The sequence below is a fragment of the Gracilinanus agilis genome, chromosome 5 (genome assembly GCF_016433145.1).
Source record: "Gracilinanus agilis isolate LMUSP501 chromosome 5, AgileGrace, whole genome shotgun sequence".
Classification (NCBI taxonomy): domain Eukaryota; kingdom Metazoa; phylum Chordata; class Mammalia; order Didelphimorphia; family Didelphidae; genus Gracilinanus; species Gracilinanus agilis.
The window spans coordinates 53,056,792-53,071,304 of record NC_058134.1 but is presented as its reverse complement, the minus strand read 5'-3'; the positions used below and the strand labels follow the sequence as shown (position 1 = coordinate 53,071,304).

The 14,513-nt window shown below is 36.8% G+C and overlaps 1 protein-coding gene across 1 annotated transcript in view; it reads left to right on the top strand.

Moving 5' to 3' along the window:
• The window catches only part of ZNF804B (zinc finger protein 804B), a 623,300-nt gene that overhangs the window by 515,250 nt on the left and 93,537 nt on the right, over window positions 1–14,513 (top strand). The window contains exon 2 of the mRNA XM_044678555.1: window positions 8,944–9,087. Within this exon, the coding sequence (XP_044534490.1) occupies window positions 8,944–9,087 (144 nt within the window). The remainder of the gene's footprint in view (window positions 1–8,943; window positions 9,088–14,513) is intronic.

The window sequence follows — 14,513 nt, the reverse complement described above, 5'->3', positions numbered from 1 at the left end:
ATGATTCATGCCTTTGACTTTTTTCATCCATATCAAGTTAGGCTGGACTTTCTGAATGATAAAAGGTCTCATGTGAAAGACTCCATAGTGTTCTCTCCTTTGATGCAAACACACAGTATTATCTGTATTCAGGAGCATATGGGGAGACTCCCTACCTATAGGGGTTCCCTTTCTGATTTAGGCTCTATCTTGGAAATCTTATTTGAGAGTAGGAAATGTTTTTTAGTGAGCACCATTCTCTGTGTTCTGAGAATCATACTGGAATTAGAAGGAAGTTGAAGGACCTTCAGTTGTATTTGTGAGGGGTCTTTTTTGATTTTGACATATTCATGGGAGACATTTTAAGGGAAGAGAGCCTTTAAGGCTACTAATTGAAATGATTTTTTTGCATAGTCAACAAAAGAAAAATACATTAAGGTCTTGTATTTTCTGCATCATTTAGTCAATTGTATTTCTCTGAATATGTAGTGTGTTTCCATAAAAGTGAAAGAAAAGTATTTTGTAATCTAGTTGGCCCCTTTGGGCTGTCTGATGAGGCCTCAGGGCCTCTTCTCAGAATAATTCTTTAAAAATATGAAATAAATTATGTATGATTAAAAAGGAGAACCAAAGGTTAGTAGAAATAAAGATATAATTTTTTACACATTCAAGCTAAAATCTATCTATGGTTCCCAGATTTAAAATACTTGTAGGGAGTACAACTAGGTAGCTGATGGAGATCCAGGACTAAAAAGGGGAGGACTTGGGTTCAAATATACCTCAGACACTTCCTAGCTGTGTGACCCTGGGAAAGTCACTTAATTTGCATTGCCTAGCCCATCCTGCTCTTCTGTCTTGGAAACAAAACAATTGATTTTAAGATGGAATGCAAATATTTAAAAGAATAAAGACCAATGTTTTCTTTTAGATAAAATGGTGTGATAGAAAGACCACTTATCAGATGTCTGAAAATATAGGAGCTAATCTGGACTCCCAATGACATACTATATGGCTTTAGATATGCAATTGATTTTTTTTCTTGCCTCCAGGATTCTCAATTGTAGAATGGGGACAGAGGAATGGCTCATATGGTCTCTTAGGTCATTCCAGAGTTTTATGAGTCTACTATTTTCCCTAGGATTCTTTTAGGTTAGCCAAGCAACTTCTCTCCTAATGGCCTTGAATTGGAGGTTGATTAAGAGGGAGGGGTGAAAGAGATGGACAGAGATAGGAAAATAAAAGCATGCCCTCTTTAGTGGGTAAATTGAATTGACTTTGTGGGTATTGAAATAAACTGTTGAAACAGCTGTATAAACCTTTTCTCCTTACAGATTTGAGATCACCATCCAAGGAGATTATTTTAGATATCTTCCCTTTATAGCATAGTCCTATATGGACTTGCTCCTATCTTCTTGAATTTCTACCTTTTTTTCCTGTAAGAGATGCTTATAAATCCTCAAGGTTGGTATGCAAGGCTCCTTTCTGAAAGGTCCCCACAATATTGTAACAAGCTTTTTGAGAACCTACTAGCAAAGTGAATAGCTAATAGATGAAGGATAGATAATACATGTTTTCACTAGGTAACATCAAAATGGGGTCAAGACCTTTAAATGGAGATCATTGAATTGATAGTTCTCATTTTTGCCCCTAGGAATGCCTTTCTGAACAAATAAAGCTGCTGCTTTAAATAGGCTTACCCCACTTGGACCCATTTTCCCAGCATGAAGTTAATATTTCAAGATCTGAACCATAGTACTTGCATAGAACACATTTCTTCTACAATTGCTAGTTTTCCCTAAGTCTGAAAGTAAATTACCTATTAGAATTTCAATCGGTAGAAGCCTGGAACAGCCAATTAGAAATAATGGGGTGCCTTTGTGAGCACAATAACTTTTTAAACATCCCTTGTTACAGAACATGCAGACCAAATATAGTGTCTTTATTCTCAGGCCTGATAACCAGCATTCAGGAGAAAAGAGGGAATGCCCGCCTTGTTTGGCCTTTATCTATCTTGCCCTCCTCTTAAAAACAAAATCATTGGCTTTAAATTATTTTAACTCATCCATCACCATAAGGCTGCTTTGCACGTTTGATACTGGAGACATAGTTCTATAGAAATATGTGAGACTATCCATGTGGGCATGAATGGAAGATATATTTGCAATCATTTTTGTCAAGCAAAAATGAAATAATGTCTAGGTCAGTTTCCCTTAATGGCCACCTACACTATTAGATACCTCTTACAAATGTTGGATATAATAAATGCTCCTAATTGAGTAGGTGTCATCTGTAACTTTCTTGAAAACTTAGCTGCATGACATTTTTCATTGATTTTCCTTATATTAGAAAATGAAATGTCAGGTACTATTAATTGCGTTTTCACAATAAGCAGTTACAGCAGGAGTAACAGCTAAATGAAAGCACTTCCTGTCTAATGCACAATGGATGTATTCATTTAAATGTATTCAATTTAGATGAATGTAACATGTCTATATTCATTACCATTATACAGATCTGTAGGCTGAATTGATGGGGTGGTAATTGCCATCTTTATAAATGAGACAGTATTGCAGGTTTCCAGAGGAAAACCCATTTTGGTTTCACATTTCTCACTCCCACACAGTAGCATATTCTATAAGCTTCCTTTCTTGCACATCCAGACATTTACCTTTGATTTCTGATAAGACAAAACATTGCCAATAGAGCCTCATGACCAGCCCAGTGTATCAAGTATACAACTTTGAAAGGTGGCTTCTGGGAACCCAATAGGAAGTGAGAGAGAGGATGCTGGACAGCTCCATAACTAATATTTTCTTTGACCAAGGCAAGCAGCAGTTCCTAAGACAGTGCCATGAACACAATAGTCACTTAATAAATATTTAGTGATTAATTGAGGGAGAAGGTGTTAAAGGGCTCATTTAGGTATCACTAAAGGGAGAGGAAGTATTTCTGGGATGAAGTGGCCATTTGCCAGGAGATGTCTTGGAGGGCAGGGAAAAGGGTCTTGAGGCATTCATTAAAGTTCTTGCCATGGATGTGGAGTGAATATCCTATTGGGATGCTGTTAGTTGACATAAAATCATCAGCTATTGGTCAAAGCTCTGGTTGTCCCACACTACTTACTGCTCTGTTGCTGAGTGTCTTCCATTCATTCCAATTCACTGTCTGAAGTCTCATACCTGTCCTTTAGCCCGCCTAAATTTCAGCTCTATCTATTGCAAGATACATAAGTGTATTCTTTCTACCATGGAACGGTTTTCCAGGATTTCCTGGGTCTCCGATGCTCTCTACAACCTTGCTACTAATGAAGACTCATGGCTTTCCTTTAGACTGCCTAAATTTCAGCTCTGTCTCCTGCAAGATACATAAGTGTATTCTATTTTTCTCTTTATCTTGGAACAAGTTTTCCAGGTTTTTCTGGGACTCCAAGGCTCGCTACAATCTTGATCCTAATGAAAGAGAACGGAAGCTGTCCTCTGATAGGTGAAGGCTTTACCCCATCAGGAGGTAACTTTGTAAACCAGCTCATAGTACTGCTCTTTCTCTTTCACTACAAAGGGTATATTGCAAATCCTTCAGAGACCAGCTCCAATGGAGTGAGGCTAGCCAGCAGTTCTTTACAGAGGTATTCAGTATTCTTTGCAGCTCCAAAGAGCTGGCCCTAGTACTGTGCAAATGCGAGTTCATTTGCCTATGTGCAATTCATTGTTACACTGGCTGTTAAACAACTTGGGGAAGCAATCCTTGACCTTTATAAACTTGTGCGATGCAGCGTCTGTATTTGATCGATAAGCAAGCAGGAAATTATATCTTTTCCCCCCCTATGGCAGACAAGCATAATTAAGCAATAAGGCAATATCTGCTTCTGTGATTATCTTAGGGTGCACCTGGGAACTGCCTAGCGCCTTTTCTAAAGTGTCTTCCTGGTAGAGGAGCCGCGTATTAATTTATGCTGAGGAAGATGAAGTTGGTGGGACAGAATGCTGATGAACAGCAATTTCAGGGCAATGTATATTTCTCAAAAATAATCTCCTATGCTCAACCTCCAACAATTAGAGAGTTCCTCTGATTTATGTAGTTACATAAGCAAATGCTAAGCATTTAATTGTTAGTCCATAAGCAAGGTGGGAGGGGTGGGAATGGGGGGTGGGGAAGCTCTGGAAACTTGCCAAAAAGTCATAAAATGAATTCTTTCTCAGAAGGAAAACTGAACTACCCCTTAAATACCAGCTTCCACAGAAATCTTCATTTATTCAGTGTTTGTACATACGCTTAAATTCTGGTACAATTATTATCCCTGAGGTTTAGGAATCATTAATGCCTGGACAACAGTGAATTGTTCTCTTCTAGCCCAGGAAGCTGAAGGTCTTGTCACTAGAGGAAAAAGCAATTGGAAAAGAAGTGAGTGGTTTCTCGTTCTGTGTTCTCCATTCCAAGTACAGCATAGGGAAAGTAGGGGGCTGTGAGGTTAAGGAAAGAATGCTAGTCTAGAAGAAGGGAGATCTGACCCTATCACTAACTAGCTGTATTTCAATGGACAAGAAAATCCTTACGATCTCAGGTTCTTATCTTCATAGTCTATAAAATAAAGGGGTTGGATTAGACATTTTCTAAGACTCCTTCTGTATCTAAAATCCTATCATTCTGCTGCTATGAGTGGAAGGCTTTCCAACTTAAAAAAAAAAAAAGGTTCACCTTCTGCCTTGGGTAGTGTGTGGCAGATGTATAGAGATAACTTTGGGCTCAATCATATCACAGAGGTAAAAGAGCCTTAGAGATCACTGAGTCCACTTCTTTCATTTGACAGAGACAGTGATATTGAGTCTTTAAGGCAGAGGTGTGCTGGTAAATTTTTAACAACTGGCTCGCTGGGGGAAAAATGTCCAAATAAATATTTGAGTTTAATCTAAAATTTTAATGTTTTCTTTATCACTTTCTTATGTCTAAGATAATCAAAGAAGTAATAAATCAAGCCCTGATTCATAGTGTTTGCCAGTTTCCATGTTATAAATTCTCACACTGAAAATTAAATAATGGGTTTTCTGAGCCAGTTCCAGTTACCAATGCTGCTTAGGATCACACAGGTAATTAATTGTACCTTTAAAGGTTCCTTTCTCCTTCCTTTTTCTCTCCTTCCTTCCTTGTTTCCTTTCTTCCTTGTTTTCTTCCTTCCTTCATCCCTTCCTCCCTCCTTCATTCCTTCCTTTCTTCCTTGCTGCTGGTGTCCTACAACTTCTAGAGACTTCTCATAATTAATTATTTGATGAGAGAATTTGGGTTCATTTTCTTTCTGTTCTGGACTCTCTGAGTTTTTATTCACTCCTAACCCTGACCTCTTTTCTTCTAGCTTAAAGAGATTTGTCTCAATTTATATGCTTATGAGCTAGCTTTTGACTTTGACTTTCTTCCTTGATGTTTAAGATCTTCTCCTAATTTCTGTTGCTTTTTTCTTACTCCCCCCCCAAATCTTTGATCCCTCTTCTCTTTTTCACTGTTGCATAGATTTCCATAGCTGGACTTTCTCAGCCTCCTGGAGCTAGTGTCTCCTCAGAATCAACTGTAGCAGAAGAGAGGATTGGTTCTAGTTCTAAATCTGTGTATATGCTTGTGAGTGTGTAAGATCAAGTAGTTTTAGTGGGAAGCCAGGATAATAGACCAAGTTAGATAATGCAAGAATTCTTGAAGTAGTCCCTTGAACATAAGAGTGAGAGGTCAAATTTGGACTTTCATATAAAGAATATGAATTCAATCCTCAAAGCTCTGAGCTGGTATTACTATCAAAGAGATAGGAAGTACAGAAATTGATTTCTAGCTACTTCAGTTTCATAATCTGAACACATATTCAGTATATCTGGAAATGATACCTCTGTGTTGGATTTCTGAAGTCTCCAAGGGGCCCAGAGGTTTTATAGATTTCATAATCGTTTGGAATAATGTGATTGCTCCTCTTACTTTCCCTGTGAGTGAAGGGATGGATTGGATAACATTGGCCTTGTTTCATTAATGAGGAGAATAGAAACCAGCATTGCAAAGAGACTTCCCCAAGGTCATTCAATGAGTTGATGGGACAACCCAAACTGAAACCTGATATTTCTACTACTAGCATCAAAGACTGTCAGAAATGCTGTGTCTTATGATTTGATACTTTGAAGGAAAAAGTGAATGATTCAGTCAAAGATCCTATAGTTCTATCTACTCAATAATTAGCATTTAGATTTTTTTGGCATGATTTGTTTGTTCATATATGAGAGTGGGTAAGAAGACCAAATCCTGACTCCTATATATGTGATCTTGTATGTCCTTAACCTTAGAGCCTCAGTTTCTACATCTTTAAAGTGATGGGGTTGCAATGATGTCCTCAAGGGTTCCTTTTGTTTCCAAATATATATTCTATAAGTAATAAATCCTCTATATAGAAAAGTATATTTTTTCTAGCCCTACTCCTCGAAGTATTAATTGTAAAATGTAATGGCTAAAGAATTCACACAAAATTGCAATGACAAAATAAAACCACTACAATAAAATTAAACTTTACTTTAAAACTATCAGATGAGTTGAATAATGAATTTTCAACCATTTTATGAGTCACAGAGAATGATGAACAAGTTTTCTTTTAATTTTTTTTAAACCCTTGTACTTCGGTGTTTTGTCTCATAGGTGGAAGATTGGTAAGGGTGGGCAATGGGGGTCAAGTGACTTGTCCAGGGTCATACAGCTGGGAAGTGGCTGAGGCCGGGTTTGAACCTAGGACCTCCTGTCTCTAGGCCTGACTCTCACTCCACTGAGCTACCCAGCTGCCCCCTTTCTTCTAATTTAAAAATGTTCTACTTATATTAATATAAGCTATTAAAATTTATCTCTAGTAATTAGCAAGAAAAAATTATCTAAGAAGACTAGAATGAAAACAATCAATGGGTCACTAATAATATCAGAAGACTACATATAAAAGTCTCTTATATTGGTAAAGCATTCCTTAATGGATTCCTTTTTTATTTTTCAAATCAATTGACAAATTCAAAAAATTATTATAATTATACTGTAAGAGTAAAAAAGGGTGGCCACCAATTGTAATAATTACAATTAAAATTATGAGGCAGTTAGTAGCTTTAACAATTTAGTTTACTCTAAATACAGAGATAGTAAAATGAGGGTAATGTAGGAAAGAGGTAGAGAGTTGCCTAACCTACTGCCCTAGAATCTGCTCCAATTGAAATCCATTTCATCACAGACAAAAATGCTCTCCCATGTCATACCTCAGGAACCAATCATAGTTTCTTAATTCTCCTGGCACTGCTCCTGCTTGTGTGATCAATTTCCTGTCTCTGAAGGTGTGAACTTTCTTTATATCAGTGATAAAAGATCTTCAAGTTCATGACTAAATAAAAAAAGGGAGTGTTAATCCCTTTTTCACAATACTATAGTCAAGGCACTGTTCTAAGTTTTGGAGATAGAGACAAAAATGAAATAGATTTGAGGATTAAAAGGAACATTTAAGCCAACCCATAGACAAAAGGAATTTCCAATATATGAGAGTTCATCCCTGCCCTCAAATAGCTTCCATTCTACATGTGGGAAAAAAAGGTGAGAGGCTTACATTTTTCTTGGAAACAGAGAATGTGAAGATTGTTCTTTCACTCTTGCTACTCTTATTATGTTGGATATTCCATTCAAAATTGAATATCAGAAAAGACATTTTTCCAATGAAGAAATATTCTTTCAATTTGCTGAGGAAAGATTCTCTTGGAGTAAGGAAGGCAAGTTCAAGTCCTACTTCCAACAAATGGTCATATGATCATGGGCAAATTAATTACAATAACCTCTTAGTAGCTGAGACCATTCTCCAAGACTATAAGTTTTAGATGAGTTGTCAATATTTACTCATGAATTTCAGCATTGAGAGTTCTCCAACAATGATAAAATCAGATTCAGACGAAGACAGATAGAAAGACAGAGGCACATGAGAAGATATTTTCTTACTCTGGCTATCTTGTAAGCCTAGAATATGCATCCTTTTTTATCAATGCTTCTTAGTGTCAAATTTTACATTATCATGTCCAATTTTTCATGACCCCATTTGGGGTTTTCTTGGCAAGGATCCTGAGGTGATTTGCCATTTCCTTCTCCAGATCATTTTACAGATGAGAAGACTGAGGGAAATAGGGTTAAGTGACTTGCTCCAGGTAGTAAGTAGTTGAGGTCAAATAGAAAATAAGTCTTCTTAACTCCTGGTCTGAAACTCTATCCACTGTGTTACCTAACTGCCCATCCAAATCACCTTCAAACCACTCTGTGTAAATAAGATGTATACAGGATAAAATGGAAATAACCGTAGAGGAACAATACTTAAATTAAAGAAGAATAGGAAATGCATTTTGCAGAAGGTGGGATTTTAGTGCAGATTTGAAGGAAGCAAAGAGGCATATGGATGACAGCTAGTGAAACTGCAGAGTCAGAAGATAGAATATCCAGTGAGAACAATAGTAAAAAGGCCAGTGTCACTGGATCACAGAATACCAGGGAGAGGTAAGGTATAAGAAGACTGGAAATGTAGAAGGGGAACAAGTTGTGAGGGAATTTTAGTGCTTAAAAAAGAATTTTTATTTAATCCTGGAGGTGATAGGAAGCTACTGAAATTTGTTGAATAATAAGGCATTTTTGTTTAATCTCTGCTTTAGCAATATCAATTTTAGAGGTGATGAGAACCTGGGCTAGGGTAGAGGCAGGGTCAGAGGAGAAAGGGGACTCATTCAAGCAGTGTTTCAAAGTGATGATCTGATTTATTTTCCCATTGTCCTGGGTTTCTAGAACAATGAACCCAGAATGGGATTTCAGGAGTTCATTGATTTTCAACATTATACAAATTCTTATTACAGCAAAGTTAACCATTCAGCTAATTAATCTGAGATCAGGGTTATATAAAGCTATTTAATAAGAACCCTAACCAGAAATTTTCTCTTTTTTCAGGATGATGCGGAAAAGGAGAAGGCCACAGCTAAGGCTCTGGAAGATGTCAAAGCCAACTTTTACTGTGAGTTGTGTGACAAGCAGTACCACAAACATCAGGAGTTTGATAATCACATTAATTCTTATGACCACGCCCATAAGCAGGTAAACTGAAACTTTCATTTTCACTCACTAGTTCAGGCCTTCAGCAAAGCTGGCTAACTTTTTCTTTGTGGGAAAATCTGTGAAAAAATCATTGTATGTATTTGTTTTAAAAACTCTATTGTGTCTAGTTCTTCTAATCAAATGTCATGTTGACTTACAGATGTTTTCAAATAGGATAGTTCTTTTGCTACCAGATGCCATTTGCTTAATTTCTCATTTACACTGTATGAAAGAAGTTTAAAACTTTAAGAGAAGTAGGATAAGTCTCTAGTCCTATTCATTAAATCAGAAGTGATAAAACATACAACCCTTTTCCTCAAAGGGTTTACAGTTTAGCAAGAGAGAAAATATATGTGTATAATTAAAAAATAAAATATAGAGAAATTATTTGGTGGGACTCCATCGATCCTCCCATGCCTCTCAAAAATAGCCACTTTTGTTAGGAAATGTTATGATTCAAATTATCTTGAGAGACTGATTTTGGGGTAAGAATATAAGTTTATTGATTATATCAGGTCTATTGGTTAGGCTAGTATCATAACCAATAAAGTGATATAGGACTCCATGGCTCTCTCACAACTAGGGATGACTCGAGCTGCATCAGGCAGTCTAATAAATATACTTTATGAATTCATTATCCAGCCCCTCCCTAGAACATCCAAAGACACTTTTAATTGGTGATTGCTAATTAAGAAAGTGATCCATCAACCTATCTACCCTACCCCATCCTCACAGGTGGACAGATCACTTAGACCAGAAAAGGAACTTTTTCCTCCTTATATCTATTAAAGAAATTCTGCTAAGAAGGAAGACATACCTTGGGATTCCTAAGGACAAAGAAAATGTGAAAAGCATCAGACTAGATGGAATCTCTAATTAAGATCCCAAACTTAGAAATACACAGTAATTCTCCCTAACATACAGAAATTAATACAGTATATGCAAAATAAATTCTCACAGTAAGAACACTATTTGATTGAACCAGTCCATCAGAAATGAATAAACAAGGTTGGTATACTTCCTTCAATCAACTCAAAGTATTCAGAGGAAGATCTTGGTCATGACCTGAGGAATTTGTATAAAATGAAGTACTATCTAAGAATCAGATATTTTCTCCAAGGGGAGAAGGAAGGACTTCTAGATTTGAATCAGAAAGAATAGGTAGCCTTGTGTCAATCAGAAAAGTGAGAAAAAAATAGGTAAGACTGAGTGAAGCAAGAGAAGAGAGCTGTCTTCATAAATCTTATGGGTATATCAGATGGAAAACTCAGACTGACATAGTAGGGTACTGATGGGATTTTAAAAAAAAAAAGTCTATTCTTTCTTCAACTTCTCCTCCTGGTGCCTCTTCATGGACTTTGAATATAATCTGATGTTTCCTACCTAAACATTCCTTATAACCTGAAGTTTGCCTCACAAAGAGAGAGAGATTTTTGGAGGTAAATATTAATGCAGCAGGTCTAACCTCCAGCAAAATTGGGAATTTCCCCAAGAGCTCAAAGCAATAGTGATCATAACTCCTAATTTTTTATCTAAAATACACTCCAAAAATGGCAGAAGATGAAGTCTTGTGAGTCTAAAGGCCATTATATTAGTCCTAGACTTAAAATAAGTTAATAATTTCAACAGTTTAATATCTGGTGAAGGGTTTGGAGCTCATTTGTCTAAAAGGAAAAATTTTGTCTAAAAAGACAAAAAGGAAAGACAATGTATTAATAATAGAATTAGAATTTTGAAAGGCTCAAAGGAAGAATAGGGGAGAGCAGGATTAGGACATGGGGGAGTTGAGAATATATGGAATAGTAGGTAAAGAAGGGAATTTTAGTCTAGGCAACCTAAAACAACATAATTGGGATTCTGTGTGGACCTTTGTGGTAAAAGCTTGCTAGCCCTTCACAGAACCACTAGTGATATTGATTTATCAATGCATGAGCAAGAAGGGAAAAGGGGGGAGCTCCTGTATGTTCAGGGCAGAGGAAGCGTTCCTAGTCCTGCCTTGGGCTCAAAGCAAGAGTCACTGCAGTTTATAAAAGGGTGAAATCCATTTGGAGTACCCAACCTCAAGAGTTAGTTGCTTGGCATTCTAACTGAGATATTGATAAACTAAATAATTTCACTCTTAGTCTTTCTCCTATGTCATATGAAGGGAGAATCTAGAAATGGAATAGTCAGTACTGAAATAACTGTAATTCATTTCTTTTTCTTCCTCCAAGATTTTACCTAATTCCAAATTAGAGAGGGTCCTGGAAATTGTTCAGTGGGACATTTCTATCTTGTTCTGAGATATGGAAAGGATTAGGATACAATTTAGCTTGGAAGCCTGGAGAATTCAGAGGATTCTTGCTAGTAGATTCTATCAAAATAATGGAATGTCCTTGAACCTATGGAAGAACCTTCTGGAAAGCTAAATCATGAGATAGATATTATATGCTAATCTAGTCTGTGTATTCAATTCAGCTTTGATTAATAGTACTAGCACATATTTCTACAGTGTGCTAAAGTTTGGAAAGTGCTATCCTTAGAACTGTGTGAGGCAGGTAGCATAACTATTAGTTTCTTGAATTTGCTCCCTTCTCTCTTCTGACATTGTCCCCTTTCCAGTGCAAACCTTTATCACATCATATCTTGATTACTCCAATCGCTGGTGGTGGGTGAGCCTGCCTCAAGGTCTCTCCCAACTGCAATCTGCCCTTCATTTAGCCATTAAAGTAGTTTTCCTAAAACACAAGTGTGATTATGTTACCTCTCTCCCTACTCCATGAACCCCCAGGGCTCCCTATTATATTGAGGAGCAAATGCAAAATGTTGTGTTTGGTATTCAAAGCCCTGTATAACCTAAACCTTCTACCTTTTCCATCTACTCACATCTTCCACCCTCTGCTCCCAATAAACTCTTAAATCCAATGATACGGGGCTCTTGGCTGTTTCATGAATAAGATTCTCCATCATTTGGCTTTGAGTGTCTCTCTGGCTGTCCCACATACCTGGAATGTTTTCCCTCCTCTGCTCCAATTACAAAACCCCTGGCTTCCTTTCAGTACCAAGTTAAATCCCATCTTCTATAGGAAGTCTTCCCCAGATCCTTTTAATTCCAGTGCCCTCCCTCAGTTAATAATTTCCTCTCTATCCAGTAGATAGCTTGCTTTGTATACTTGTTTGTCTGCTATCTCCTCCATTAGACTACAAGCTCCTTGAAGCCAAGGACTGTCCTTTGACTCTTTTTGTATCCTCAGTGCTTAGCACATGCCTCACACATAGCAGGCACTTAATAAGTGTTTATTGAATTAAAGTGGCAGAAATTGGTTGTAAGATTATATTAAACAGAAAGGCTCCAAGGATTTTACTTGAAAGGTTGTTTTTTTAAATAGATTTTATTATAATTATGGAGAAGATACATAGAAACCATTTCTGCTTGTGGAAGTTATGGTCTTCACTTTAACCAGTTGATATATTTAGTAATTTGATCCTAACATTGATTTTTCTTGAATTTTATATGGCTATGAACCTAGGTTATGAAGTTTCACGAGGGAAAGAAAAAGATAAAGCCTAATTTTTGATACCTCTACAAACTGCACATGCTTTCTAAATCATCTCTTGATTATTTAGCTGTTAGTATGAGCCCTTTATCAAATTAATTCACCTGTCAATATTGTACGATCTTATTAAGGAAACCTGAATTTGTCCACAAATTAAAAGGAACCACCTGGATAAAGATGCTTGGGTAACTATTAACACAGTTAACATAACAATAAAAATTAATTCCTCATGAGCCAACCTACAAGTCATAAACTTCTTCTTCTGATTGTAGCTATAAGTCCATATAATGCTCAAACAAATCATTATTATACTCAAGAGTGGTAGGAGTCCCTCTCTACCTCATACAAAGCCTGGTTCATCTTAAATTAGAAAAACAACTGCCATAGCTCCTTGTTCAATTAGTATATAAAACTGTCTGTCATAATAAAAAACCCATTCACTTTTGGATTCTCCACATATAAAGCTAATCCCTATAATCTTCATTTGTTTCACAAAAGGATTTGTTTTCACCCTCAAGTAGTTCATTTCAGTGTCTGGATTCTCTCAGAATTCAAACTTGTCGATTATTAAAACATGTGATTGTACCCTCCCCACACTGGTCTGCTCACAATGATTTAGCAACCAAGGAGTTACTATTTCAGTGTCCTGAATTTAAAGGACAGTTACCTATGACCTACAGAAGGAATTTAGGCCCCCAACAGGGATAAACAGGGTGAATTAGATTCAGTTCATGATTTTTGTTAAAAAATTTTATCAGCTCTGGTTCAATACATGGCCACGTGTGGTTCTATCTCCCCAAGTTAATGTCTCGTTCAGCATTTGAATCAGAGAGTGTATGAAAAGAGGTAGTCCTATTAGGCTGGGATATCTTGCCTTTTAATTTCTATTTAAAATAATAGTAATGAGCCCTTACCACTCTTCTGCCTTGCAGCCAATACACAGTGTTGAGTCCAAAATGGAAGGTAAGGGTTTAAAAAATAAAATAAATAAAATAATAGTAATGACTAAAAAGAGCATGGGGGAACTGAGCCAGGTGCTAGATGTTGGTTCTATCTCTGCGTTCAGTGAAGCTTAGGACTCAGAAGTGATAGAACTCATCATATTCTCTAACAGTACCTTGGAATACTTCAATTTGGGGTTTGCATCTTTATAAGACTTCTAGAAGTCTGAGAATAGAAAGCTTTATCCTAGAAAGTATAATATCAATTCACAGCTAGGTGGCTCTATGGATTGAGAGCCATTCTTGGAGATGGGAGGTCCTAGGTTCAAATCTGACATCAGCTACTTTCTAGCTGTGATCCTGTGTAAGCTATTTAACCCCCATTGCCCTAGACCTTACCACTCTTCTGAATTAGAACCAATGCATGCATAGTAGTGATTTTAAGAAGAAAGGTAAAAACTTGAAAGAAAAAAAAAAGTATGAGAACATAAGTAGTCCTGTATCTAAGTCTAGGGTGGGGTTACTTGAAGGAAGTGTCTTTACCTAGTCTTGTGATTTTTTTTTTATTCATTCAACATGTTTAAGACACTATCCTCAGGAACCTAAAAATGCTTCCTTTAATTTGGCTACTCCTCTTTTCAAAGTCATTGCCCTCAACCAGAAGTTTTACAGGCTGTCAAATGGTCCACACTGAGAGCATGGGTTGACTTAATATTTGAGCAAATTGAGTGAAAATCAAATGAATCTTGGCATTAACGGTGATCCTTGTGGTTATAACATCCAAACTTTCACTTGAAGTTGGAATTTCCTCTACATCATACAGCTTCTGCTTGAATACTCCTAGCAGTGGACACCTTATCAATTGAGAGCCTAAGCCATTAAATTACAGGAAAGCTCTAAGCAACATAAGGAATAATATCTAAGTACTAGAAATGCCAATAGAAAGAAG